This window comes from Cygnus olor, chromosome 1 (assembly GCF_009769625.2).
Source record: "Cygnus olor isolate bCygOlo1 chromosome 1, bCygOlo1.pri.v2, whole genome shotgun sequence".
NCBI classification, from domain to species: Eukaryota; Metazoa; Chordata; class Aves; order Anseriformes; family Anatidae; genus Cygnus; species Cygnus olor.
Genome location: NC_049169.1, coordinates 31,832,319 through 31,860,055, shown reverse-complemented (window position 1 = coordinate 31,860,055; position 27,737 = coordinate 31,832,319). Strand labels below are relative to the sequence as shown.

The following is a 27,737-nucleotide window of genomic DNA, read 5'->3' as shown; positions in this document are numbered from 1 at the left end:
TTTTGTCTTAAACTTAGGAAAAAGAAACCTGAAGTCAGATGAGTTCTCAGTCCTATGAGATGTAGGTGAAAATAGGAAAGTCATGCATCACCTACATTAAATATATGAAGGGTTCAAGTAGAAATAAACATAAACTGGAGGAAGAAGGGAAAAAAAGACAGCTCAGACTTCAATAATAGTAAAAAGACTAGCTCAGCACTTAACTAGTTTGTCTCAGCAAGTCTCCATAAATATTTGATCAAGATGCTCTTTAATGAATAATAAAAAAATACTTATCAGGAACGGTTTCGGTACAGCACACTTTCTATGCAGCTCCCTCCTAATGCTCTCTCTTGGATGTGAAAAAACTGTGCTTCACTGACTGTAGCATCATTCTCATTGATGTTAAACACAGACTTTAACAAATCATCTCAGCTTTTAGAGATGCAGCGCAGGACAAACAGGCATTAGTCTTAACCAACAGTAATTCAGAGTTAGGAACACAACATTACAAAATATTACAGTGGCCAGCAGTCAACAGAAAGCAACTACAAATGTTTTTCTAAACGTGTAATTGCACAACACAAGAAAAGATCTATTAAGCAAATTCTGAGATTTTACATGTTATTTGTTGCATTACTCTCTGTAACACACAGAGAGCCTTTGACTTTATTTATTTATTCTTAAAGTTCCAGCTTTCTGGCAGACTGGTACACTGCTTTTATGCCCAAAGCACGTTTTTATGAGCAAGTTATTAAGCCCTGGTATATAGAGCAGTTTATTATGGAAAATTTTACAGAGCCCTAGCTATCTAACACATATAACACTAATATGCACATAAGAATTTACAAAATATCATTGGAACACTTTTAAAGAGGAAAACATTTTAAAACCTCATTCTGCAGCAATATTATGCACAGAAAAGGAGAAGTTTTATTTATCTGTTTTCATTTCATCACCCTAGCTAATTCTTCACTGGACCCAATCTCATACCCGAACACTCAAGCTATTAACTATATAAAGGCTGTTTCGGACAGCACAGCAACAGCACAGCATTTCTGATGTTTTCCATTAATGTAACAAACCACACTGAATAGAACAAAACAAGCATTGTTTTACCTTTTTTTTTCCCCTTAAATACTTAAACTAACATACACCTGCAATTTGGTAATGAAGGCCCCAATTCAGCAAAGCAGTTAAGCACGTGCTTCAGATTCCAACACATACTCAAAAGGTTTATTGAGCAGGGACAATATTTAATAGAGATTCAAAATTTTTGCTCAGCTCTAACTTTAAAATAGAATGACTCCCTCTAATAACAAATAGAGATTAATCCCCTTTAAATAGGCTCCCTCTTATCTCCATACTTTGTGTTTACATCTCACACCTAGCCCTGGAAAGCACGAGTTAGTTCTCCCAGCGGTACTGCAGTAAGAACTATCAGCTTTTTTAACCTCCATGAAACTTGACCACGAAATTCTCACTAAAGCTGGTAATCTTGGATGAGCTCCTGAACTTTCGTAAGTAAACAGCCATATATACACCATCCACCAAGGGCAGCTGAGGGAAGACCATAGGTCTGCGAGTTATTTCAGTTAACCATCAGATCCAGTTCCCTGGAGGGGAAAAAACGAAACAAAACAAAAAGAAATATAGAACAGGCAAAAGTATGGTTTTTTTTTGTGTGTGTACTAGGAGACCAAGGGAACACAGCACAGGGGACCTTTTCAGTTGCCAAAGCATAGGAGAGATGATCCTAAGCTACCACTACCGCACTGAGCTCTTCTGGGCTCATTCTCCCCAACCATTAAGCCCAGCAAACCATTCAGCGTTGGGGGAAACTGAGGGGCTACAGGAAACCCTCAGTGTGGTAAAGATTAAGTTAGGAGAAGCAAAGACTAACACAAACTGCTGTGCCAGTATTGTAATGTGAGAGAACAGAACGGCAAAATTCAGCCACCTACTAGATATGAAATGCCTGGAGCGGAGGTGTAATTATGTGAAAGCACACCACATAAGTGCAAATAAAGGAAAAAGCTGCACAATCACAAAAGAAAATATATGAGGAGAGATTAATAATCAATAAGAAAAAGGATGACAACATATATGGATCTGTGAAATAATCTGAGTTTTTTTCTCATTGAATTCATGCTGCTAGGCAACTGTGTACAAGAACTCCTGCTTACTGTTCTCTTTCAAATCTATGGGTTCTTTCAGTAACTCACAGGTGAATGTGGTCTACCACCTAGAAAAAACATCAACTGACAAGTTTACATGACCCATCCCATCTGAGAAAGATTACTGTTACTGCCAAAAGGGTTAAATATTCCATTTGTAGGCTTAGGGTCAATTATTAACCTTGCTTTAAAATAACTCACAGAATTTTGTAAATTGAGGAATGTATACACATTTCTTAAGACACTGGACTTACGTGCAAAAAGATGGAGCACTTCTACGAATACAGGCTGGGGAAGTTGGGGTTGTTCAGCCTGAAGACGAGAAGGCTCCAGGGAGACCTTAGAGCAGCCTTCCAGTGCCTAAAGGGGGCCTGCAGGAAAGCTGGGGAGGGACTCTTTGTCAGGGAGTGGAGTGATAAGACAAGGCATAATGGCTTTAAACTAACAGAGGGTAGGTTTAGATTAGATATTCACAATACATTTTTTACTGTGAGGGTGGTGAGGCCCTGGAACAGGTTGCCCAGAGCAGCTGTGGATGCCCCATCCCTGGAGGTGCTCAAGGCCAGGCTGGATGGGGCTTTGGGCAGCCTGGGCTGGTGGGAGGTGTCCCTGCCCATGGCAGGGGGGTGGAGCTAGGTGGTCTTCGAAGTCCCTTCCAACTTAAACCATTCTATGATTCTACAAGCTACCACAGACAAAACTTGAACTCTGCTTAACTTACACCTTTTCTGTCTCAAAATACACTGTGGGGGAAAGGGAGAGAGGGAAAATAAAATACCAACGAAGAACCTTCCTGCCTTCTTTGCCAGGATAATGCAGGGCTTAGCAGAACTACCAACGTGATTCAGCTGACATGGAAAACATTTATCAAAGTATACTACATCCCAGACCTCTAAATTTCTCAAAATTTGCTGCATGTTAAACACCCAAAAAGGAAACATGAAGGGTCAAGAACACTTCTAGAATTTTGACAGTAAATCTAGGTGGTTGAAAATTCTGGCTACCATCCTCTCTTCCAGAACCCATTCCCTTCCTTTGCAAAGTTTGCAGTATACATTTATGGAAAAAAAACAGCAATTTACTTTAGCTCTGCTTCATAGCCTTTCTATAATCCTTTGTTTTTGTCTAAAGATCTTTATGCTGATTTACCATAACTAAAACCAATAAGTTACAGTATTATAGATACAAATAATCACATCTGACTCCATCAACCTTCATCTGAACATCTGAAATGATGACAGATTTCTTATGACAACTGGTTTTGAACATTATAGCTGAGCAATAACTACAGTCCTTGAAAATGGCAGTTGCTTTAAATGAAATTAACATAATTTGGTCTAGTCAATATAATCTCATTAACAGCTTTTCACATGAAGGTAGAAGGCAATAGGTATTGCAGGACAGTGATAAATCTTGTGAAGAGGATAGCTAGACATACAACATGTATACCAAAAAAATTAAAAATACAGTACTATAGAAGTCACTGTATGCAAATACCAAAACTCCACACTAATGGCACTTGTCCACCTTATTCGATATGAAATCTATTGAACTCATCTTCCTCCTCCACACCCCCAGATATCATGGCAGATGAGGGGAAAAAGAAAAAATATAAAAATTAAGACAACTCGAATATTACAGTACCATTAGGTAGAAGTGTCTACGTCCACTGATCAAATAGCCAAGCTATGCAGTTCAGCTGAAGCTGGAAATCAGATTACTCCTCTCTTTATCCTCAGAAAAGAGCATCCTCTTTTCTACTGTCATCAAGGATGTAATTTATTAAATTCGCTGGAAGATAAACTCAAACAACAGAAGTACATTTAGACTTAGACTTTTTGTATTATCTGACAAACTACTGTCAAGCATACCGATTATGACAAAGGAACAAGTAAGAGTTAGAGTCCGTATAAACATAGATTTAATTTCCACAGAATTAACAGCAAACAGATTTATACAACTGTATGAAGAATGAAGACAAAACTATAATGTAAATTAGACAAATTAAGATCAAATCAGACAAAATAGCGACATTCAAATGCATGCAATCTTGGCTTCTCTTCTTTTCAAAAATGACAGCTTAATAAGTCCTATAATTTCTCTACAATAGAAAATGAATCATAGATCTAAAGTTCCAGAGCTCATATTTGCTTAAAGTGGTGCACCAACCTTCAATTTCTAATAACAGCTACAGCAATTTCTTCAGCACAAAATATAGCTGATAAAATATTTATTAACAGACATTACTGTAGGGCCAGATTTCATACTCTTGACTTTATGAGCAGCATATCATCCCAGAACAGTCACGCGGTTCAGACAACAATCTGAATGAATAAACTTCTCAGTATAATAGCAACTGAATCAATTCCTAATCAGATTTAATTCAAAATTGACACCACTCAAATCTTGTATCTCAATATATAAGCTTTAAATTGGAAGAGAGACAGGAAGCAAGATATGTTATCTTTACACACTACCCAGATACCGTAACAGACCAGAGAAACTGGTTATCATTATCACTTCCAGAGGAAGTTCTAATGGGACAGACCCTTCTAAATCAGCGCTCAGACATCTCACTGTCATTTTACCACAGGCACCAAGACCAGAACATGGGAAAGAACTTTAAAGAGTTTCTCTGTGGTCCCAAAGAGCACAGGGCTGATGGGGTGGGAGACCAAAAAAATTCTCAAGTAGTACAGAAAGCAAACACAATGGAATCGAGAACAAGTATCTAAGGATTGTAACATTGTATGAAACACAAGTAAGCAGCTCTGTGGAAGTTTTAAAATAAGTTTATTGTTTGTTTAAAGATCTTCTAAATCAGTGTGAGAAATTACATGAGACTTTGGAGAAAAGTAAATGCTGTTTATAGTCACGCAACTTTATATTGCCAAGTTCCCAATCAAAACAAATTGTGGGTGGGTGGTGGGGTTTTTTGGTTGGTTGGTTTGGGGAGTGTATTTTTTGTCTTTTTTTTTTCTTCTTAAGAGAACAAACATCTGAGCATTATATTCTTCTAAAAAGAACAGCATATAAGAGAAATGCCAACACACTTCATAGTTGGTGTTTGCCATGTTACTAGCAATGCAATGCAGGCAAACATTTGTCTAACAATATACACACTAAGCACCACAAATAAACGAAATATTTTTGCACTATATTTTTATGGGCAGAAGTCAGTTGTGTTCAGCATGGTATTATTCTCCTTCCCAAATACTATCTTTAAAATTCTTAAATACAAGAACCCAGAAACCATGAAATACCTGCTAAAGGAGCCCTTAGGACTTCTCATCGGTGTGCTGCAGAATGCCATTACTTCACTGAAATTTAGGAGAAAGCAACAAATAGTGCTTTAAAAAAAAAAAGCAACAAATAGTACCAGTATATACTGATTTGACCAACCCTTGCGGTCAATTTTTTAAGCACTGTTGACAAAAAGCTGCAAAAGGAAAGAGCAAGTTGTGGAACAGGTTTGTAAGCAGCAATTCCTTATGTCAGTAACACTGATACACAATATCCTTATCATATTTAGTGGTTTGGTTTTTTTCGTCTTTCCAAATTCTTTAATGAGATCTATAAGTCAGAAAAAAACACTTAATTTTTCTCTACATCAGAAAAATGGTCCCCAAATTTCTGTGTTTTTAGTCTTAAATTAAAGTAAGATTTGAAGCAGATAGGTTGATTTGGTTTGATTTGCTTATGCCCCTACAGCTTTGCAATAGCAGTATGGACTTCTGCACAGCAAATTTAAATAAAAGTTTGCAAACTGTCTTTACTTTCAGGTTTCCAAAGATAAAAGCTATTATTATATGTATATGAAGAAAAAGTATATTGTTCATTATTTTCTGATCTCATTCGTTCCTGTCAAGTATGTAGCAAGTTTGTTCAAAATCAGAAAAGTCCCAACTTAAGGCAGACATTTCCTCTTGTAGATTTATCCAGCTGCCTAGCCTTTTTTTGCCCCCAATTTGCTTTTTTCTTTCACCTTGGTTGCAGTTTACAATCACTATAACATACATGCCCATCTCTCTTTCTCTCTCTCTTTTTTTTTTAAAGCCATTTCCCACATACTACAAACAGCACTTAAACATTTAACAGAGACAAGCCATGCTACTTGGCTAATCTCCGTATTAAAAATCCTTTTGGAACTACCGTATGGCTTCAGTCACTTCGGTGATCTAGTAACAGCTAACTTCAGAGTGCATACAAGTCACACTGATTCAAATTGATGCCGCTACAAACCTGATCTTCCTTGAATACGAATCCACATTCTCAGTGGCTGCCTAGCCTGGCACTGATATTTTTTCGCAGGCAATCAAACTGGCAGCAAATTGGTTTTGCTGGGTCAGGACGCAGTGCCAGCTCACTGAAGGGTGAAACACGTGAAACAGAAGCAGAAGGAGGGAAGAGCTAGAACAACACGAACCTATATAGGTTTAAACTACTGTGGAAAAAGATTTTTGCTGTAGGAAGGATTAGTATCTTTACTGCATTCATGACATCTATTTATGATAAATAAGAGGTTCCTTGGCAGAACTTCAGAGTAGCTAAAAGTTAGAAGCACTAAGACTAGGTGTTTATATATAAATTTATTTTCCTAAAAATAATATGTACACATATTTAAGCAACACTGAAAACACGGTATTATGACTAAATAATTAACGTAGCTTCAAAGATAAAATTTTAAACAGAAAACTGTTAAACAGAGCCATTTTAGTAAGGGATAAAAATAACAGCAGCCGAAGAAAGTTTTTGAAGAAAATAATTCATTATCACCCCAACTTCAATCTCCTCTGTTAACGTAACCCTCTGCCTTACTTAGATAATCCCTGTACAAAATTCTTCTAAAAATGCACGTACTACAACAAAAATTGTAGAACACATACTGAGTTTCTACCTCATCACACCTGAATTGATCTGAAGGATGAGTTAATGCATTCAAATATCCTTCTCTCCCATTCTACTTCCAAACTGCATAAACCTGTTCTCAAACAATTTCAGGGAAATAGCCTGGCATACTGGAATAGATAAAGAAGGACGTCAGTTAACACAATGCAACCGCTTCGGTCAAATTTCAGAAGAGAAAGACACTCAGACAGCTGGCTGACACAACACTGTTGAGTGTCACGGCATTAATATTCACTTGCACTTAGACAAAAGCATTCGTTACCGACTCAAAACTAATATTACAAAGCTTCGTATACAAGGGAAAGAACCTTATATGGTTATGCAAATATATATCAGGAATAGACATCAAGACTAACATTAAGAATAACTTGTTAGCATACAAAAATATCAACACATTTTAGAAATAATACCAGTGGCATGAGATCATGGAGTTGCTTTATTAACGAGCTTTTCCTCATTCGTAGATTGTAACAGACTGTCAACAGCAGGTGGAAACGTTCTATCAAGAACTTTCTCTTTGCAGCAATATCCTTAACAAAAGGATGCCTCTACTGTTAATAGCACCAAATTTGTTTGTATTTACTCTCCTCTACCGAAATTTACAACACATTTCATTGCTTATTTTAAGGGGGGGAAAAAGGGCAGCTCGTATTCATGTAAAGAAACAGCATCTAGGCAAAGCTCCTTCTGGTATTCCCACCCTCTCTCAATGGGAATTAAATTCCCCTAAACATTTAGTATGTACCAAATGTAACAAACAAGTCCTTGGAACCTATCAGATGAAGCATTTATCTTCAGAGAAATTATGTACAACTCCTCTGTGACAACATTTCCCCCATCCTGAGAAAGACATGACTACATGCATAAAGCCAATTTGTTAGCTGGTTGTCAAAATGACTTCGATAGATGCCCAACCTAACAGTAGCTGCCTGGACTCGAAGGGAGACTCCCACCTCTTTCCCTCCCCACTGTTTCTCAGTTCCTGGCTGTTTTTCAACATATTTGTTAGGAAGCCCTTCCAGAATAATCAAGTCCTATCCTTGGGAGTTTGCCTCGTTATTTCCCAACAGGGCTTTAACTTGCTAGCTTCATACCATCTCCCACCTGATTATAACGATAGCTTTAAAACCGGAGCAGACGGGCTTGGTTTTAAAAAGCCTTCTTTGAAGTGAGGTGCTACCCAAGATCTTAAGCGTACAGGTACATAAGCTCATCTTTGGGCACGTTGCCCTGTCATACGTCATAAACAGAGGGTCTCCTGACAGTTCATTAGCAGTATGTAAACATCACTGATTTAAAAAAAATAAAAATTCTTTTTTCAGAAAGGTGACTAGTTTGAGGTAACAAATCACTGCTGTTTCAAAATGTAACTGAATTTGAACACGTTACTGATTTTTTCCTTATCATAACATAGTTACTAATAGCTACAGTAAACAGCTATAGGCACTGTTACAAATGTAAGTGATGACACCAATTTCATATGCTAATGTAGGGCCTTACAAAAACCACAGCGGGGAACAGTTGTCCACACAAGAAGCCATAGTTCCTTAAAATACAGCATTTCATTAGATCAAAAGCAAGCTGTATAAACACGATAGCACTTGAGAACCACCACGATGAGAACCTGTAACTTCATTGTTACCAATTTTGGAGTGTTTAATGGCTGTCAATCAAATAATTACAAGTTAATTTACTACCTAGGTGTTCTTCATTCAGCAATAATTCAGAGTGGGTTTTTAAACACATCAAAACTTTCCTTGACAAGATTATGACTACCTGTCTTTAGTCCAAAGAATACTTTGTCAGCCCTCAGAGTCACAACATAGAGACCATATTTAAAAGTAACTGAAACATTTCAAGGGACCATCAAAGTATATGAAATACCATACGTGCAGAATCATAAGAGTATCTGAGTTGGAAGGGACCCACAAGGATCAGAGTCCAACTCCTGGGTCCCCAAACAACCACCCAAAAAAAATCAGACTACATGTCTGAGAGCATTGTCCAAATGCTTCTGAAATCACCCACTTGTAATAATGCTTTTTGAAAAAAAGCTCACACGGTTTTCCCTTATGGCTCTCAGCAGAAATTAAATCAACGACTTAGAGCTGTTCTAAATTTCATATAAAGGGTAAGACCTACCACAAGAGGTTGTATAATCACAAGCCTGGCAAAAAAAAAATCAGCTGGTGGGAAACTCTGCTAATTTAACAATTCCCACACACGACCAACTTTGAAGTGTTTTGATCAGAAAAAATGAAGCTCCCATGACCTCACTCCAAACCTAAGTACAGCAGCCAGACCTCTCTATTACCAACACCAGTCAAAGGACTCTCCCAACAGCCAGGAGGAAAATCACAGCTCAAACTCCTACAGGAGCTTGCAGGGTCATGGTTGAGGAGTTGACCTCAGAAGCTCATCAGGAGAAATGATTAAAAGAAAAAGAAACTAAATGATCATTATAGCACATATGACACGAAAGTTTGACACCCCACCACCATCACCACTGCCTCAACGTGAGCTGGAAATTGCACAGGCAATTAAGTCAGAGTTCTTCAGGTCCCCTGAAGAGGAACACGATTATCAACAGGTAATTTTTGAAAGAGAACGTCTCTTTCACAACTGGAATGAAAAACTCTTCCATCAAATAGGAGAAAACAGGTCTTTAACAAAAATTGCAGTCAACAATTGTGCAAATAAAAATATTTAAAAATGAAAAGCAACCAATCGACAACTTCTAATAGCTGATAGCAAAGTCAACATTCACCTTATAGAACAGTCCCAGAATTAGCTGAAACACACAAAAACATCCAGTTAAAATACAAGGAGTTTTTACCTCTTCCCCATACTTTTACACTGTAGGATTGGGGCAGAAAAATTCTACGACTGAAACCTTGTCCAACGAACAGGTTTGTTTGAATTGAAACCTTCCTCCCTTCAATTGCACTGGCCTACAATAGTGCACAGTTCTAAACAGTTCTTAACTAAATGCAGTGTTTTGAAACTGCCCTGTTCTGGCTAAGTGATAGCTGCATAAGAAGAAACAAGTTCTTAAAATCCATCCAAAATAAACACCTGTGGTCCAAAGAAACCTAAAGGATTCATAATGCATTCAGAGGTATATAATTTTGGCCAAGTAACCAAAAATAAATAAATAAAATTATCAAACATAAGTCTCAGTTTGCAAAGAAATCAGTTGTCCCCATCGCAAAAGAGCTAAAAAGATGGTGAAGCAGAAAACATCCCAAACATCTTAACTACTGAACTGTTAAGACTGCTGTGTAAGATATGTAGTGTAATGCGATGTTATTAAATATGAGCTGTAAACTGGAACCTACTTTTAACTTATCTATTACCTATTATCTTGTTCCAAAAAAATCAATTCCTCCCTCTCAAAAAATCCTAAGCTAAGGTAAAATACTTCAGCTAGCAGCCTAACACAATGGGTCTTCTGAAGTAGATTTTGACAAACAAGTCCTTGCCTGGAGTTGCAGACAGGTATAACCAACCTGCCACAATGACCTATTGTAAGGAAACTGAAACTTCGTATATGAATAAGCGCAAGTTACTCCGGTAGGTTGTGAATGCCTGAGAGCTTGAATGTTCTGGCAGAAATTTTTTACTTTTTTTTTTTTAAAGCATGTGCTAATGAATATGATTAGAACTTGACTTATCAATCTCCGTCAAAGCAAGACCATTTTCTTTGGGTGGCTGCCATATTTATTTCCCTCCACACGTGTTTTTTAATAAAGAATGAGGTCCTTGTATGGCGTCCCTTAAGACTTGTCAAATATTGCAGCAGAACAACGGACTTATGTACATTTTTAGCACCATCTCATAAATCCCTTTGGTTAAGTTCTCTCCTATAAGCAGGACAAAGATCGGTTCACTTCACAAGAAAGTCTAAATCCAAAGCCTGAAGACCTCCCACAATACAATATGCTGCTTTAAATGAGTACAAAGTATTTAAACAGTTTCACTGTTCCACTTCGTTCACTAAAGAATACTTACAGGGGACAAAGCAATAAGCTACCCCTCGTAATAGAAAGCTGATAATGTAAAGGTGAGTGCCTTGTTCTACATCTCGAAAAACACCTCTTGCAGAATCCTCAATATTAAATCCTGCTTTATTAAGAGAATGCTAGTGACCTTTAGCTTCTATCTGGAGATTCTCTTGTCAAAGGTTTTGGTTTAAAATGACCACTCTTGCCCAAGGACACTTTTTTTTTTTTTTTAAATGTACAAGCTTTAGGTCACTCCTCTGGAACATCCTATCATCGCATACTGCACCTGCAAGGAGAGAGTCACCAAACGGAACAGCAGTTCAGGCAGAGAGCAGAAAAACACGACTGCTGTACTTCTATCTCCCACTTCGCTACCAATTTTCTCCATGAACTTCAGTAAACACAATCTCACTGTGAAGGTTTGTGTCTATAAATTGGGCTATATAATACTTTACTACTCCGCAGAGATAACTGGAAGCTTAACGTTCGAAAAAAAAAGAGGAAAGGTAAAGTGACACTGATTTAAAAGATTTCTAAAACACAATACAGAACTGACTGGTGAATCCCAGTTGTTCAGAGATCGCTAATTGTTTAAAATGAATTTTCAACCCTTTGCCACACAGTTTTATTTCATTTCTAGCATCAAAATTACTTTTTTGTTGTTGTTGTTTAGTATTTCTACTAATTACAAAGTATTTCTTGTACGATCCACAGATCAGAAGATCTGTTTTATGTACACAAATGCATTAGTATTAAGGACTGGACTAGGATTACTTCTTGATTTCACACAGTAGATGGAAAAGGAAAACATGGAAAAAAAAGATGGAGTTCAAGTTGCAAGTTGCCTTCATTAACACAGGAAAACATGTTCATAACAACAACTAGAGAGGAGATGCTCAGTTTTCTGTGCGAGTCGCTTCTGTATTATATGAAACACCATTACTACTGACGCAGAATACTCTGTCTACAAATACAGCAATCCTTATTTTCAGAAAATCTGGAACTCAGATAATTTTAAATCTTAAAATTTAATGTTTGTATAGCTCAGATTTACAAGCGCGTTATTTTGTCGTTTCTCTTTGAAGATGAGTCTTGCCCATCTTAAGTTGCCAAGTTTTGCATAGTTGAAGTCTATGAACTCAGCGTGGCTGGAAAAAAGAATGAAGTAATACTCTGAACGGTCTAAAGGATTAAAATTTGGTGTGATTAAACAGCAGCTAACATCTTCTAAAGCATTTCAGACAGAACAGTTCATCTCATTTTATAATAATGTACACGTATGTGAAATCCATTGTTACGAGGGCTGTACAGAAGAACTGGAACCCTGGAGTTCTTCAATGCATACTTCTGCAAAGATCTGACATGCATGGAAATAACTTCTTTGAGTGCTCTGAATAAATGAGTTTGATATATCATGAAAGACAAGTAATAACACAGCCCCAGAAGAGTGATCAACATCAGTAAAAGATAACACGTGACTTGTTCATACAGTTATTTGATCTCTACTCCTCTCCTAGTTTCACAATTCTCATAGCATCAGCAATCAAGACATTACGACTGCCATCACATACACAGATAATTCTCTGCTCGGCACACTAAGACGCTCTGCTTTGATGTACAATTCTTCATACATGCCAGCTAGGCTTGCACCAAGAGGCACACAACTTCAAACCAAATTGTGACTGCAAGGTTACAAATCTTACATCAGTTCCTGCGGTTCAGAAATCCAGTAAGAATCCCTTTCTGATCAGCCCAGGAGAAAGAGGGCTAGAAACTCATCCGGAAGCCTCCGCCCAGCAGATCCTCCAAATTATTTTTACATATAAAAAAGGTATAACCATAAAGAAGTCACATCAGCATGAGAACTATTCATGGAGCATGGTAGAAAACAGAGCCAACAGCTCTACAGAACTGAACGGTCCAGAAAAGGGCAAAAGCACCAGTAATGCTCTGCTCAGTGGCGGATTACGGGCAAACAACAGCTGCTTAGAAACCAGAGCATAACTGGGTAAGAAAGAAAAAGGCAAGAAGAAAAATACAGCTAAGCCAAGCTGAAGACCCTTAGCAATCCTCGTCACTCATGGAGAATTGCTGCTGGTCAGCTGACATACTATGGCTTACACGTTATGATTGTAACGTAAGCAAGCACATCCTCTTTATTTACTTATTTATTTAAGGAAAAGGCAAGAAGCTTGAGGAAAGAATAAAAGAAATTTTTTAAAACTCTTTCTTTAGTATAGGAAGCTTCCACACACACCCCCAAACACTGCACCATTTAAAGGTTTTTGATTTTCCAAACAAGCAGCCTCTTCTACTTTGGGAGAATATCAAGTAATGCTTTTCATCAAAGGAAGAGGAGAGGGGGAACAAAAACAGAAAGAGCAAGAGACCAGAAACTACTTTTTGACAGTTAAACTGCCAAAAAAAATCAAAGCAGGAAAGTGCAAATGATTAATGCTTAAAGAGGAAATGCTAAACGTAATACTGACAGTTTCTTACAGCACACTTTTAGCTGCTGAATGAGTTTTTAAAAATACTCAAGAAAACTCCAATTGATTATTTATGTCAATAAAAGACCTATTCTTTTTTAGAATTCATAGTAACAGTACTGACTACAAAAACCCATTAACTTTACAAGTCTCCTGAGTGTCTTTAGTTTTACAAACCTCACTTTGTACTATGGCCTACCCACATTCCATGCAATTTTTTTAAATTTTATTTTTAAATATTTCAGGTTAAAGTAATCTTACATCTCCTTTTACTACCTCAAAGAGAAAAAAAAGAAAAAAAAGCACCATTTATACATACTCCACAGAAACTTACACAAAGTATCTTTATCACATCCAAGCATTTCCCCATACAATAATTTCTGAATCTTGGGTTTTATAGTGCGAATGTCTTTGAAACACAAGTTAGCTTTTTCACTGAATGAGATGAAACATACCAAGTACTGTACTTTGATTTACTCTGTTGAGATCCACTACAGTTCAGTATGTGCAATATGAGAAAAAACCTAACTATTACCAAGCACATAATGCTGGAAGTGTTGAGCAGTCTGATCACAGAATTTGACATTTAAGGGTATTTACTATTCCCGTGCTCTTCTGTACAAGCAGACTGCTGACATAAAGCGTATTTACATAATAAATCAGTAAGGCTTCATTCAACTGAAAATACATAAGCTCAACTGAACCAAATACGTCTGTGAAGTTCTTCCGTAGCACAGCTGTGTGACAGTCAGACACTCTGAAACCTCTGAGAAAGAATAAGATGGGACTACCACTAACACGTTACTGAAGCCTGCAAAATGAGCTGACATTTTATCCTTGCATTTTAAATGGCAGGAATCAGGAAGCATTTAAGACAATCTTTTTGACCACTGGGTGCCACTCTTGTTCTATGTAAAAATAAGCTGCCTGGCATTAACTCACTTTTGTGTCCTCCCCTCCCCTTTTTTTGGGGGGTCTTTTTCCTGTTTGTTGTGTTCTAAAGTAAGAGGGAAAGATATAAGAATTTTTACACAGGTTTCCAAAGAACACTTACTACCTTTCAAAACCCTTTACAATTGCTTCTAGCCCTAAGAACACAGTTTTGAGAGAAGTCCTGTGCACACAGACCCTTATAGCATACAAAGGTGTTACAGTATACGAAGCTTTAACAGCAACTTTTCTAACTGACCAGGTGTCTATAGCTAACGTTTACCTTTTTTTTTCTTTAATGGTACAAACATAGCTTTATGCAGACAGCAGAAGGAAGAGTTATTCTACGTAGAATGAGGTATTTCCAACTAACGCGATGATGTAGTGGGCCTGCTACAAGAGCAGACACCTTAAGAAGTGGAAACACGGGACATGGCATTCAGAAAGACAGTCATGGGATGATAAGAGATGGGAGCCTGGCACTGGAGACTCCTGGGCTGCAAAGTACTCACAAATGGCCAAACGAACAACACTGGTTTTAGGGGTAACAAAAGGAACGAGCAAAAGAGCATCTACCTGTTGTGGTTCAACCCTGGCAGGCAGCTCAGCCCCACACAGCCACCTGCTCACTTCCCCACCTCAGCGGCGTGGGGGAAGAGAATCGCAAAGGTCAAAGTGTGAGCGCTCATGGGCTGAGACAGAGAAAGATCACTCGGCTGTGCATACAAGCACAACAGGGAATTCATGCATTACTTCCCATCGGCAGGCAGGTGTTCAGCCATCCCCAGGAAAGCAGGGCTCATCACGCCCAATGGGTCCTTAGGAAGACAAATCCCATCACTCCGAACATGCCCCCACCTCCTCCTTTACCCCAGCTTTAACCATCCCATATGGTACGGGACATCCCTTTTGTCCATTTGGGTCAGCTGTCCTGGCTGCGTCCCCTCCCAGCTCCTTGTGCACCCCCAGCCTCCTGTGCTTCTCGTGCTGCCCCACCAGCAAGAAGTCCTTGATCCGTTCATGTCCTGCTCTGCAGCAATTTAAACAGCCATGTGTTATCACCATTATTTTCATCCTAAATCCAAAACACAGCACCATACTAGCTACTGTGAAGAAAATTAACTCTATCCCAGCCAAAGCCAGGACACTAATATATATATGTGGCAACATATATGACAAATTTGGCTGTAATGGGGTGCTGTAGACCAATGAAAAAAACAAAAAAAAACACAAGCAAAGACATAAAACCCTGTTGACAAAGTGATCCCAGGTGCATCTTAGGGTGAAGCCTAAGCCACCAACATCAACTCCTCCCTGCACAGGAGTAAAGATGCTGACAATTCACTGTTTGACCACCATCATTCATGCACAAAGGAGCAGGTGAAGAAAGGTTAAGAAACTAAGAACTGTGCATGCAATAACAACACCTAAAACTGTTACTATTTAACTTCTTCTGCACAGACTTATTCTTCCCGTAATAATTAAATTTGAACTATTAATGATTCTTAGACTGCTAATATTTCCATTATACAACGGAAATATACACTAACAATTAATTCTTGTCTTTATATTTACAGTGAGTTTCACCCTTGTCCATATAATTTGAGTGTAACACTATCCTTATTTATCATATCAAAAAAATCCCATATCAAACTGCATTGCAGACACATGCATGTTAACCGCCCTACTGTTTAATACTATTCCTTACATTTCATAGATGGGAACCTGAGGTACAGACTAAAAATTGGTCACAGAAATTAACTGTATTAAATGTATTAATTGTATTAATACCTGCTCATCAGTCCAGCTAAGAAAACAGGAAGGTCAGAACAAGGATATGGTGAACTGCATTTACCCACTATCCACCTCAGCAAGATTTTAAATGGTTCGGGTGTCTTTCCGTTTGGCCTCAAAGTACTGCAGTCACTGAAGCAAACATTAGACAGACCAAAGAATTCTCTAAGTCATCTCTAAGTCGTACAAAGAGTGTGACTGACTAGGTAGATGCACTAAATTACTTGCAGTCCCAAGCAAGTAATTTTTAACATCTTAAAGATATTATCATTACACGTCCTATCCTTACTAAACAAATATTAAAATAGACTTCTGTGTCATTTATTTTATTTGTATCTCAAAACAATATAACCAGAAAACACTTTTCCACTATCATCTGTCACTTCCGCAGACATCCTTTCCCATATCCCTATCATTCCCACTGCTCTACTCTACAAACTGTTTTGATAACAAAGAAAAATGTTCTACATAGTCACAGCAAGTGTTATGACAGTTTTGATGTCATTATCTGAGCAAAAACAAACAGTAAGGTTAATTAAGGAAAATTCTAAAGAATAAACTGTCAATTAAATTACAGAATGACAAATTCATACAACAGGAACTCTTCTCTGTTTCTGCATTTAAGCATAAGTACACGAACATCTCCTAGCTTCAAAGAGAGGCTGATCTGAATATATCTACAGGTTGGAACAGGCTTTTGTGAGACTATCTCCATAAGACAAAGATTATTAAAACGTAACACTTACTTAACCTTTTTCCTGCAGGTAGTGATATTTATATATCCCTATGCACATGTACATTAAATTTGTAACATAAACAGTTTGTATTTTATTTAACAGACTGGGGTAGCAAAGATGTGAAAGTAGCTTTTTAACTGTTTTTTACTAGGGAAATAATGGGAAACCCGAATAGATCGGCGGGTTTCTAACAGATGCAACAACAGCATATTGATATTCAGAGCAGGCATTTAGGTACATTCCAATAGCTCAGATAGAATGACAGCATGTGCACATCACTAACATGCTGTTTCAACCAAATATGCTGAGACAGTTTAGGGAAGGAGAACCTGAACAATACCCTTGCAGTTAAGCAACATTCACAACATTCAATATCTAAAAAAAAAAAAAAAAAAAAAACAAAACACCTTCCCACCACAGTTTTAAAATTCAAAACTTAGCTGAACAAGCCTTGATCATTTTGATCGTTCTGTTTCAAACAGAAATTACTCTGAGTAGGGGATTGGAACAGACAGCCCCCAAACCTTCCTACGCATGGCATTGCTGTAAAGTTTTATAAAATACCTGTATTCAGGCTGCCGACTCATAGAATGATCATCCCTTGGCCATCTGTATCCTGATTCATCCTGCAAAACGTACAGAAACAGTTGTTTGAAGCGTATCTCAGCAACAGATGTCAAATACAATGTTTCCAAATGGTACTTATTTTTACTGCAGAACCAAAGCATTTAATGAGCTAAGAGAGTATCATTCACGGAAAGATTTCCTCTCAGTTTATCCACTCGGCCCCACTCCTATTTTCTTCCTCTATCATTGATAAAAAGAGCAACTTTGAGATGCCATACAAAACAAAAATTTGTTGTATTTTGTATGGTACAAAAATGTCCAAACCATATAAATGGGCTCTGCTTTTAAAATATAAATTTCCTCAATGAAATATAAATTCTCATCACTAGCTTAGAATTACAGAATTTCAAACAGCTGGGTTGGTGGACTCACAGTAATGACCTTTCAAAGCGATCACAAAGTTTGTGTTTGAGTAGCTATTGAAAAAAAAAAATCAGCATCATGGCAGAATTTAAATAAGTTAACAACTTTGTAAATTAGAATGCTAGGTAGAAAACATTCAACAAGTCATGTGTGAGCACTTGTTATACACAAGATTTTGCTATCGTTCTTCTAGTCATCCAGGTAACTTTGCACCACATTACACAGGACTTCTGGCTACTCCTGTTTTCCCAGTTCAGACTCTGAGCTCCCCATAGACCTGGACAAAGGATCGTTTTCAAGCCCATACAGTAGCTAGGAAACACAAAAAGCAGCAAACACTTATTACAGTATCATCACTGAAATCTTAGAGGCACAGTAACTGCATAAAAGTATGAAGTAGCAAAACCAGCAATGTTCTGTCTGAAAAAAAAAATAATTGTTCAGCATTCAAACCTTTATAAGGTGACAAACATCATAGTCACAGGAGAAGAATCACCTTATGCACGCCTCGGTGTGGTGGGCCACTTCTTCGTTCATGGGCAAAACTGCGACCCTCTTCATAGTCCCTGTACTCAACATGGCTGTAATCGTCATACCGACTGTAACTCCCTTCTCCAGGTCTGTCAAGCAGCGGTGGTTTCTTGGGCACAATGTTTACTACTCGATGGTAATCATCCTAAACCACAAAACAAAGTCATATTGTTTTTAACATGTGGAAATCTATAGTGAATACACAAGAGTAAAAACAATATGTTATTTCTAAACAGTGGACTGTGATAATCTCAAAGCTGAAATAAGCACGGGGGAACACCATAAAAAGTCACGACAGACTGATAGTGGAATAACTTGTATTTAATTGGACACTATTCCGATGCAATCTTTAGGCATTGCAAGTTTAATTACAACAAAACAAGAGGAGAAAATATAATGTGGGAGAAAAAAAAAAAGCTCTTAGGTTGAGATAAGGACAGGGAGATTGCTCACCGATTACTGACATGGGCAAAACAGACCCAGCATAAGTCAATAAGGGAGATTAATGTAATTCATTGCCTATTCATAACAGGCTAGAGCAGTGAGAACTGAAAGCAAACTAAAAACACCTTCCTCCACATCCACCATCTTCTACTTCCTCCCCATTGCCAAGCAGCGCAGGGGAATGGGGGCTGCGGTCAGTCCCTGAAGCTTCGTCTCCACCGCTCCTTCACGGTCACTCTCTGCCCCTGCTCCACGTGGGGTCCCCCCCACGGGATGCCGTCCTTCCCAAACTGAGCCTGCGGGGGCTGCCCACAGGCAGCAGCTCTTCAAGAACTGCTCCCACCTGGCTCCGTACCACGGGGTCCATCCCCCAGGAGCAAACTGCTCCAGCACGGGTCCCCCACGGGCGGCAGCTCCCCCCAGACCCCCTGCTCCTGCGGGGGCTCCTCTCCACGGGCTGCAGCTCCGGCCCGGGGCCTGCTCCTGCGGGGGCTCTCCATGGGCCGCAGCCTCCTCCAGGCCACATCCACCTGCTCCACCGGGGGCTCCTCCACGGGGGGGCTGCAGCGTGGAGATCTGCTCCATGTGGGACCCATGGGCTGCAGGGGGACAGCCTGCTCCACCAGGGGCCTCTCCACAGGCCGCAGGGGAACTGCTGCTGCGTGCATGGAGCACCTCCTGCCCTCCTGCTGCACTGACCTGGGGGGCTGCAGGGCTGCTTCTCTCACGTTTTCTCACTCCTTGCTCTCCCTGCTGCTGTTGTATAGCAGTTTGGTTTTTTCTTCCCTTTCCTAAATCTGCTCTCCCAGAGGCCCAACCAGTGCCACCCACTGGCTTGGCTCTGGCCAGCAGCAGGTCCCTTTTGGAGCCGGCTCTGATCTGACACAGGGCAGCTCCTGGTACCTCCTCTTAAAGACCAACCCTGCAGCCCACATGCTAACAAAACCTTGCCATCTAAGACCAATACAGAAGACTACATCACACGTTTTAACTTTTAAAATAAAATTCCATAATGTATACACCATGCTTTTTCCCTGGACAACCTGAAAGATTAATGGAATTCAGAAATATCACCGCCAAAATGGATAAATTAAATTAGCAATGTGTTAGTCAAGCCAAATATTGATTTTAAAGAAAAAAACTGTGAAAATATATTCTGTCTTTCCTCATATTCTATTACTGATAAATTTAGTGGAGAAGCATCTGACTAAATACCCTCTAGCAACTTATCTGATTTCTAGTTTGCTGAAAATGCAGAAACTTTGTTGTTGCCTGTGAAGAGCATTAGAAATATCAGAGAAGCCAAGCATTAATACACTGATCAATGGAGAAAACAGCAAAGCTAGTTACCAGTGGTGGCTTGCTTCCTAAAAAACAAGCTAAAAATATGGCAGAGGGAACCCAGAAATTATGCTAAGTTAGCTACATTATTATACCAAGTTATAAGGTAATTAAACATCAGAAAAACAGGCATAGATGAAATTTTATTTTGCAAAACATATACTGCACAGCATGTAGACAGAAATATTAAAAAGTATTCTTAAAGTTCTATTTAAACCATAATAGCTCAAAATGACAAAACTGCGAACCGTTCTGTCTCTTCTTTAGACTTCAGACGTAGAGGGGAAAAAAAAGTAATTTCACCTGATTCTTTGGCACAGATATTTTCTAAAAGCATTCTGAAGTTATTCTACAGAAGAGCAAGCATAACCTTTGCATTTGTTTTTACAGGCATAACATATAGTCTCCAGGCCTACAAAATAAGATTTCCATCTACACCTTTTGGCAATCATTTTCCTGACATGACTCCACAAAACAATTTCTTTAGCAAGTATGTATTTTCAACGTTTCCTATAAACATTTGCTTTTATACCATAGTAATAAAAAGATGCATCGGTGACAAGAAGAACACTGCAAGTAGTCATTTAATGACCCTTAATCACTTCAAAGATGTATTAATATACAAAAAAGTTTCTGGAGAAAAACAAAATACAGTATGGCCTCTGCTTTTCCACGAGTTATTAAAAATCCTATGTTTAATTACACAAAGAATTACACTGGTAAAAAAAACACTTTATCAAAATATGAATTCTCTAAACCACTTCCAATAGATTTGGAAAATACGACAAGATTTAAACTGGTAGGCCTCTTACAATCTCTTTACAGATGTATTTGCTAGACTGTTGACTTGAATGAATGAGAAAAGAACTGAACTTGGAGGTCAAAGAGGAAAATGTGAAGGTTTACCAGGAATTAACTGCCTAAATGCTGCCCTTACATTACAGGTCACTGTACAGTATAATACTTAAGAAACATAGTATACTCACATCAGGATGAATCCTTGGAGGAAGACGTTCTCTTGGAATTCTTTCATAGTCGTATCGTCCTTCAGACCACATTTCATCTCTTCGATATGCCACTAAAGACAATAAAAATCCAACTAGTCAAAACCAGACTTGTTATGAATAGATGAAAGGATAGTAAGCATAGAAATGACAGGTTCTCTGGCTTCTCCCGAGGTAATAAATTATGCACAAGCTCTGTACACGCCTTTTTTTTGTTAACTGAGGTCCTTTTAAAAGTAAATCTATCTATTTATAATTAATAAGTAATTAAGGCAACTAGAAATCAAGATTCTGGTGGCAATATTGTTCAAAACCTCTGCAGTACCAACAGCCAACATAAACCGCCTCTAAGTGTCAATGGATATAACTTCAAATAGTCGGATATTGTAGTAAATAAAACCACGATCTGTAACAAACTTTTGTTTTAGTTTATATGGAGTTCTGCTACGCACTCTTCACAAAATAACTCAGCATGGGCAAGAACTGGAAATTAGTGAAGTATACGCAGCATAAATCCCGGACTTAAGGGTACTATAAACAACCCTATTGAGATTTACACATAGTGCAAATATCAACTGTAGAAGTAAATTCATACACACATACCTTCTAGTGATTCTGATATTTCTGTGCTGAAAAAAAGACTTGTTTTTTTAAAATGAGTTCAACTCCTCTTTATTAAACTGCAGAGCTCCTACTTTCCTATATAATTTTGATCGAATTATTTCATCATCTTGACCTTCTGGAAACAGCATAAAACATGACACATCATTCAGCTAGCACAAAGCTCTGTTTTGAATACATGAATGATATGCATTCTTCACAAGCAAATTTTTCCTTTTTTAAGCCAGCAGAACACACAAACTCCTCTTTCCAGAAAATGGTGACTTCCAAAGTCAAAATTAGTAACTAAAATCACGTGGAAATAAACCATCACCATAAGAGACTCTGCTGTGTTAGACAACACAAACTCAAGGAGCTGAAACCTTTCTGACAATTGTAAAGGTTAAAAAAAAGTATATATATATATAGCTGAAAATAGTTAAGAAATTGCTAGAATTGCATTTCTCAATGTTTCCTTTCACAAGGGGTTCTAGCTATTAAAATAATCCATACGAAAAAGAAATAGCAGGACATATTCAAAAGGAGAAATATAAAACATTATCTACCTTCACGAAAGAAAAATACTCAACTGGAAACGGTCTTATGAGGCTATATAAAAAATAAGGATTCTTCCAGATGCCAAGAATCAATGAGATAAAGGGTTTATTAACCGTAATCAGAGGTAAGCACTGCCAACTATAAATTTTTGTGAAAAACAACAAATACTTGCATACTCACTTTTCTGTTAGTTTCAGCAACTATGCCTCAGAAGACCCATTCAATCACCTAGAAATAGAAAAGAAATTGAAATTAGCAAAAAAAACATTCAAGCAAGCTCATATGTACATTTCTTGTAAGTAAACCAGACATTTAAAATAGAAATCCTTCAACTGCCCGTACCCCATAATCTGTCTGAATTAGTCCAGGGTATTCACTGTACTCAATTAAGTAAGAACATGAACATGAGAATTTAGAATACCAACAAAATTTCTGTGACAAATTACTATATGTACAACACTTTCTGAAAAAGTTTCTGAGTTTTATTTCCCTATTACGATCTTTTACTCACTACCTCAAGTATCAGTTTCTCTTCCATTTATTAGCAGAAGTTACTGGAAATTATCAAAACTGCTTTCTTAGAAACACTCAGGAAAATATCTGATACATCCACTTAACTTACTTTCATTTAATTGTCTTTCAATATTAATATGATTAATATTAATTTTATGTTCATTTTGTGTTCACATTTATATTAATATATTAATAATGAGAGAAAAATAACACTCCACTGCATGTGACCAGAGGTTAATGAAAAGTTTGCTTTAACACATGCTTTGTCTTTAACACTTGCTTAGCAAATCATTAAGAAGCTCTTTCCTGAACTGTGGTAAGCCTTTCCCTTCAGAGCCTTCGACCCTTCCCAATAGCATTGATTGATACAAACTGATCAGAGCATCTTCTTAAAACGCCCCATTTTATAACAGACTTGACGTTAAGTGTGTCCCATAACCGAGACACAAGAGTAGTCTGACGCAGGCACAGAGTATAAAAAGCCGACTGAACCAACAGAGCTGGGCTGGTACTGGTTTTGGTAAGGGTAAGACCTGGAGGGTATGTTGTCCCGGGCCCCTCAGATGGGCTACATGCAACAACTGCTAATTCTGAAAGAGCTGCTCACAACAGTTGTATTTGTTGGTCAGGTGCACCCCTCAGAAGCACTTTTCCTGGTGGTTTTACAGTAACTGCATCTCTTCTCTCTTCATTCTCTTCTTCAGTGACTTTACCTAAATGCTTAAACGCATGCCAGGGGCTGGGCAGGCATCAACATTTCTCAGGCAGACTGCGTCCCCTCTTCCTTGCATCCCCTGGACCGTGCCCCATCTGTCCTTACCCTACTCCTCACTGCCTGCACAGCTCTCTTTTCTTCCTTGCCAAGAGTTACAAGGACAGTAACCGAATACATCTGTACTTCAAACACACTGGAAGGGACTGTATTAGCAGAGGCAAGACAAAAACCATCACCACGCCAGAAGAGCTGCGTGCACCGGTTCTCTCAATGCCTCACCACTGGTACTTTATGCCTGGATGCTCCGTGCTGCCAGCCCTCCATGTCCGAGGTGCCACCTGCATGTAAGTGGATGCTATTCCTTGGTGGAGACCCTCAGTTGGTTTTCAGACCAGGGGGGACATTGGCAACGGGATGAAGACAGTGCCTGGTGGCTTTTAAGAGATGTTGTTTGTTTTGTGGGTTGTTTTTTGTTCATTTGTTTGTTTTGATTGGTTTTGTGTTGTTTTCTTTTTTCTGCTGTATTTGCCAAAATGCAAGCAATGTCCGTGTCCTGCCGCCTGTAACAGTTACTGAAATTGTTAACTGAACACAGCGTTCAAAAAGCAACGCGTCAGAAAAATGCCATTAAAGCAGGATGCAAGCTTTCACACCACGCTGCTCTGCCAGTTAAGCCACCTCCAACATCCCACTACATAACACTGGCAGCAGGCACCATCATTCACAGACATGCTCATTGCTTCATGGCTGATAAACACACGACCACGTCCATCACTGCTGTGGGACCATACTGCAACTGGCAAGCATTATCACTACCATTTTGACCAAAAAATAAAGGAAAAAAGGTAGAATATGCCATCACAAAAGCCAATAAACTGAAGGAAAAAAAAAAAATATATATATATATATACACAATTATATCAGACAAGAAATTAACAGAAAGGCAAGAAAGGATGGAGAAGGGAAGAGGGAAGGAAAATCTCAGACGTGAGATTTTGCAGTTTGAGGAATAAAATGGAAAAAAAAAAATCAGACAGAATCAATTATAAAGCACACTGTCCAGAATGCTGGTAATGACAAAAGGCAGAAAAACAATTTTATAGAGAAGACTAAAACCACAGTTTTTAAGCTGAGACCAATGAAATAAAGTGAGGATGCTTTTGAAAATACCAGAAGAAAAAAAAAAAAGCTAAAAAAAATGCTTGAAGAGAGAAAAGCACATTTTCTATCACCTTGAACCCATTTCATCTGGTTCTACAGAAAAAACTTCCATTTCTTAAATGATGTGACCTAATCAGAACACAGCTTTAATAACAACCACGAAGTGTCAAAACTTTTAGGATCAATATAAGAATATTTCATTAACAAGGATTCAAGAAATCAAAGCTTAAGATCTATCTGCTCTCTCAGTACAAAGTTGCTCCAAAACAAAGATTAAAAAAATATGTAACCATTTTTGTTACACCTAACCCCATTGTCACTGATGCTATTTTTTATTACCACGTACACCAAAAGTGGTTGGAATTTCTTTAACATCATGAGGCATAATACCCTGCTATATTAATTTAATCAGCCTCTTCCTTATTTTTGGTCAAAGGTGGCTGTTTTCCCTAAAGCAAATTCCATATTTTCTCAAATGATGATACTTTAGCGTACACAGAAGCCATTCTATTAATGCAGCACAAGCTGCTCTGCTGTGGCCAGCTGCCAAAATTGGCTTTGCTCCGATTATCACAGCACTACGTCTTCCTCTACGCTAGTATAACAGATGTAATACAAAAAGGTTTTCTTCATTATGCAGATTACACGGCTCACTTAAACATCAGATTTTTGCACAACTGGGTTTTCTTTGTCAATCTTTTTTTTTTTCTGAGGAACATAAACATGTTAAAAATACTAACACACTGAAGAACACTTCAGTATTCTGCAATATTTTGTACATAATTCTTGTCTGTTTACACTTACTTGAGACATCAATTTTCATCACTGCTAGAAATATCTACTTCATCACCGTCTGTAATTTTCCAGTGTGTGCTATCAACCTTCTACAGAATCTACATTTTTGTTCCAAAAACGTGCAGCTTTCTTACCCAGATGGCTACATTTTGCCATATGTGAACAAGAGTCCAGGGGCAGACAACTGCGCTCTTTCTGATGCTACTGGGACACACCTGGCTTTGTACTATTATCGTGACAAACCACAACAACTGGTAAATGTAGGCCAGTTTTGTCCCTCCTACGCCTTGCAAAGCTCTCAGAAAACATCTTAGATGATCTTGTAGGAGTAAGACCTAGGAAGGGCCCTCAGGGAATTGTAAATTTAGCAGACTTACCATGGCCCATTTCACAACAGCCAGCCATTGCTGCCTTGAGGACAGGAACAAAGAGACACAATGAAGCTTTTTGTTCCAACCCTTAAAGGCCATATTTGATAGTGCTGCAAACCTATCTGGCATCTCCTAACTAGACAGGAATAAGGCTTGGGAAAACTGAGTTTGGGACAAAAGAAGCCTTCTCCTCCTTTCCCCATACTTGGGGCAGGCTCAAAACACTGATTAGATCTCTACCCGCAACATGAAACATCAGAAGTGCAAGAGCAGAGGGAAAAAATCAGCATGACAATAAATAAAATACTGGGAGGGGGGCACTGAGAAAAAGCAGGATTACACAGAGAATCCATCTCTACTTAAAAACAAGTATTAGGCCAAAAGATTTTCAAAAGCAGTTAGAAGCATGACTGCAATAAGTCTAGGCATGTTCCACCCAGATAAGACACTAACTAACTTGAAATAAGAGGCTTTCTTCCAATCTTTCCTAACGAGTTTACAACAGTTTTGACATAAGGGTTTAAAAGAAAATACTTTTTAAAAAATCAATTTAAGAAGGCACTGACTGCAAAAGTCAAATCACCTGCAAACTCAAAAGGAAAAAAAAAAACAGAAGTTGAATAAAATTATCAGCAACACGGACCTTCCAATGAGCATTTAAAACCTCTATGGTTCAGTTTTCTAACTATATCACTCTAATATATCTAATATATCAACAGGAATGAGAAAAATTGAGATAATGTTTTGGGAGTTTATATTAACATAAAGACTGATGTATTAGCGGTTATGTTTATGTGAACAGCCGCAGTTACCAACATCTCGTCCTTCATCAGTGTCAATGCCATCAAAAAATATTCTACCAAGCTGCAATGGGACCGCTATGCTGCCGACACAAACAACTGTACAGATCACCACCTCTGCGGTGCCTTTCCATCGTGTGGCACGAACAATTTGATAACAAAATATGCCAGCTCACCGCATTGTTGCTGTAGCAGGTCAAGACTTGGACGCTTTCAACATTTATGTATGAAAGTATTAACAGATGCTGAATATTTCAGCTAGGCAAATCAATACCTCAAACTCTACTCATCACTTGCAGAGGTGGTGTGCACTTCCACATCTTTTTATGTCTTTCCTGCACAGCTTTTGCTCTCTTGAAGTCCTGAACACCTTGAATTAAGAAAAAATATGTATTATAGGACTATCCATCAGAAGTCTAACCTAGGGAAAAGTAGGTTCACTTAAGGAGCATGAGAGCAGTGAAAAACTGTTGTAATACAACAAAAAGTGTTGTAACACTCGTAAGAGTTTAAATATATTAGGGGATGCTCCCCTGTTAAGCTAAGTGTAACGACTTGTTTTAGAGCTGCTAAGTGACGCATTTAGGTCCTATTTAGCTCTCCACAAACATAAATAACGAAAAGACGGATCCATGCTACGATTCTAAGGCAGGTATGCCGCACCCCCACAGCCATGAGGCGCCTCCCCAAAAGCACTCAGGGGTTCGCGCACCCTCCAGACGTTCATTAACAGTTGGTGTGGATTAAATACCTCTCGATATATATATAGTATATAATACTTACACCGAGCTAGCGTCCTTCCCGGCAGCAGGGAAAGAACTGAAACCCCAAACCTGTCGCACGTGGGCTTTGTAAACCTTATATATGTGTGTGTATGTGTGTTTAAGATATCTTAA

At 38.4% G+C, this 27,737-nt stretch overlaps 1 protein-coding gene across 5 annotated transcripts in view; it reads right to left on the bottom strand.

The window, feature by feature from the left end:
• PPHLN1 (periphilin 1) overlaps positions 1 to 27,737 on the bottom strand; it is a 74,948-nt gene that overhangs the window by 46,856 nt on the left and 355 nt on the right. For 2 of the 5 annotated variants that reach the window (XM_040551422.1, XM_040551444.1), the window contains exons 2-6: positions 27,116 to 27,211; positions 22,667 to 22,714; positions 21,311 to 21,402; positions 18,505 to 18,684; positions 17,583 to 17,644 (exon numbers count right to left, since the gene is read on the bottom strand). In XM_040551422.1, coding sequence (XP_040407356.1) covers positions 17,583 to 17,644; positions 18,505 to 18,684; positions 21,311 to 21,402; position 22,667 — 335 coding nt within the window. In that variant the 5' untranslated portion in view covers positions 22,668 to 22,714; positions 27,116 to 27,211. Of the gene's footprint in view, positions 1 to 17,582; positions 17,645 to 18,504; positions 18,685 to 21,310; positions 21,403 to 22,666; positions 22,715 to 27,017; positions 27,037 to 27,115; positions 27,212 to 27,737 lie in introns of those variants that run through there. The other 3 variants (XM_040551424.1, XM_040551449.1, XM_040551434.1) reach the window with 2 other exon arrangements.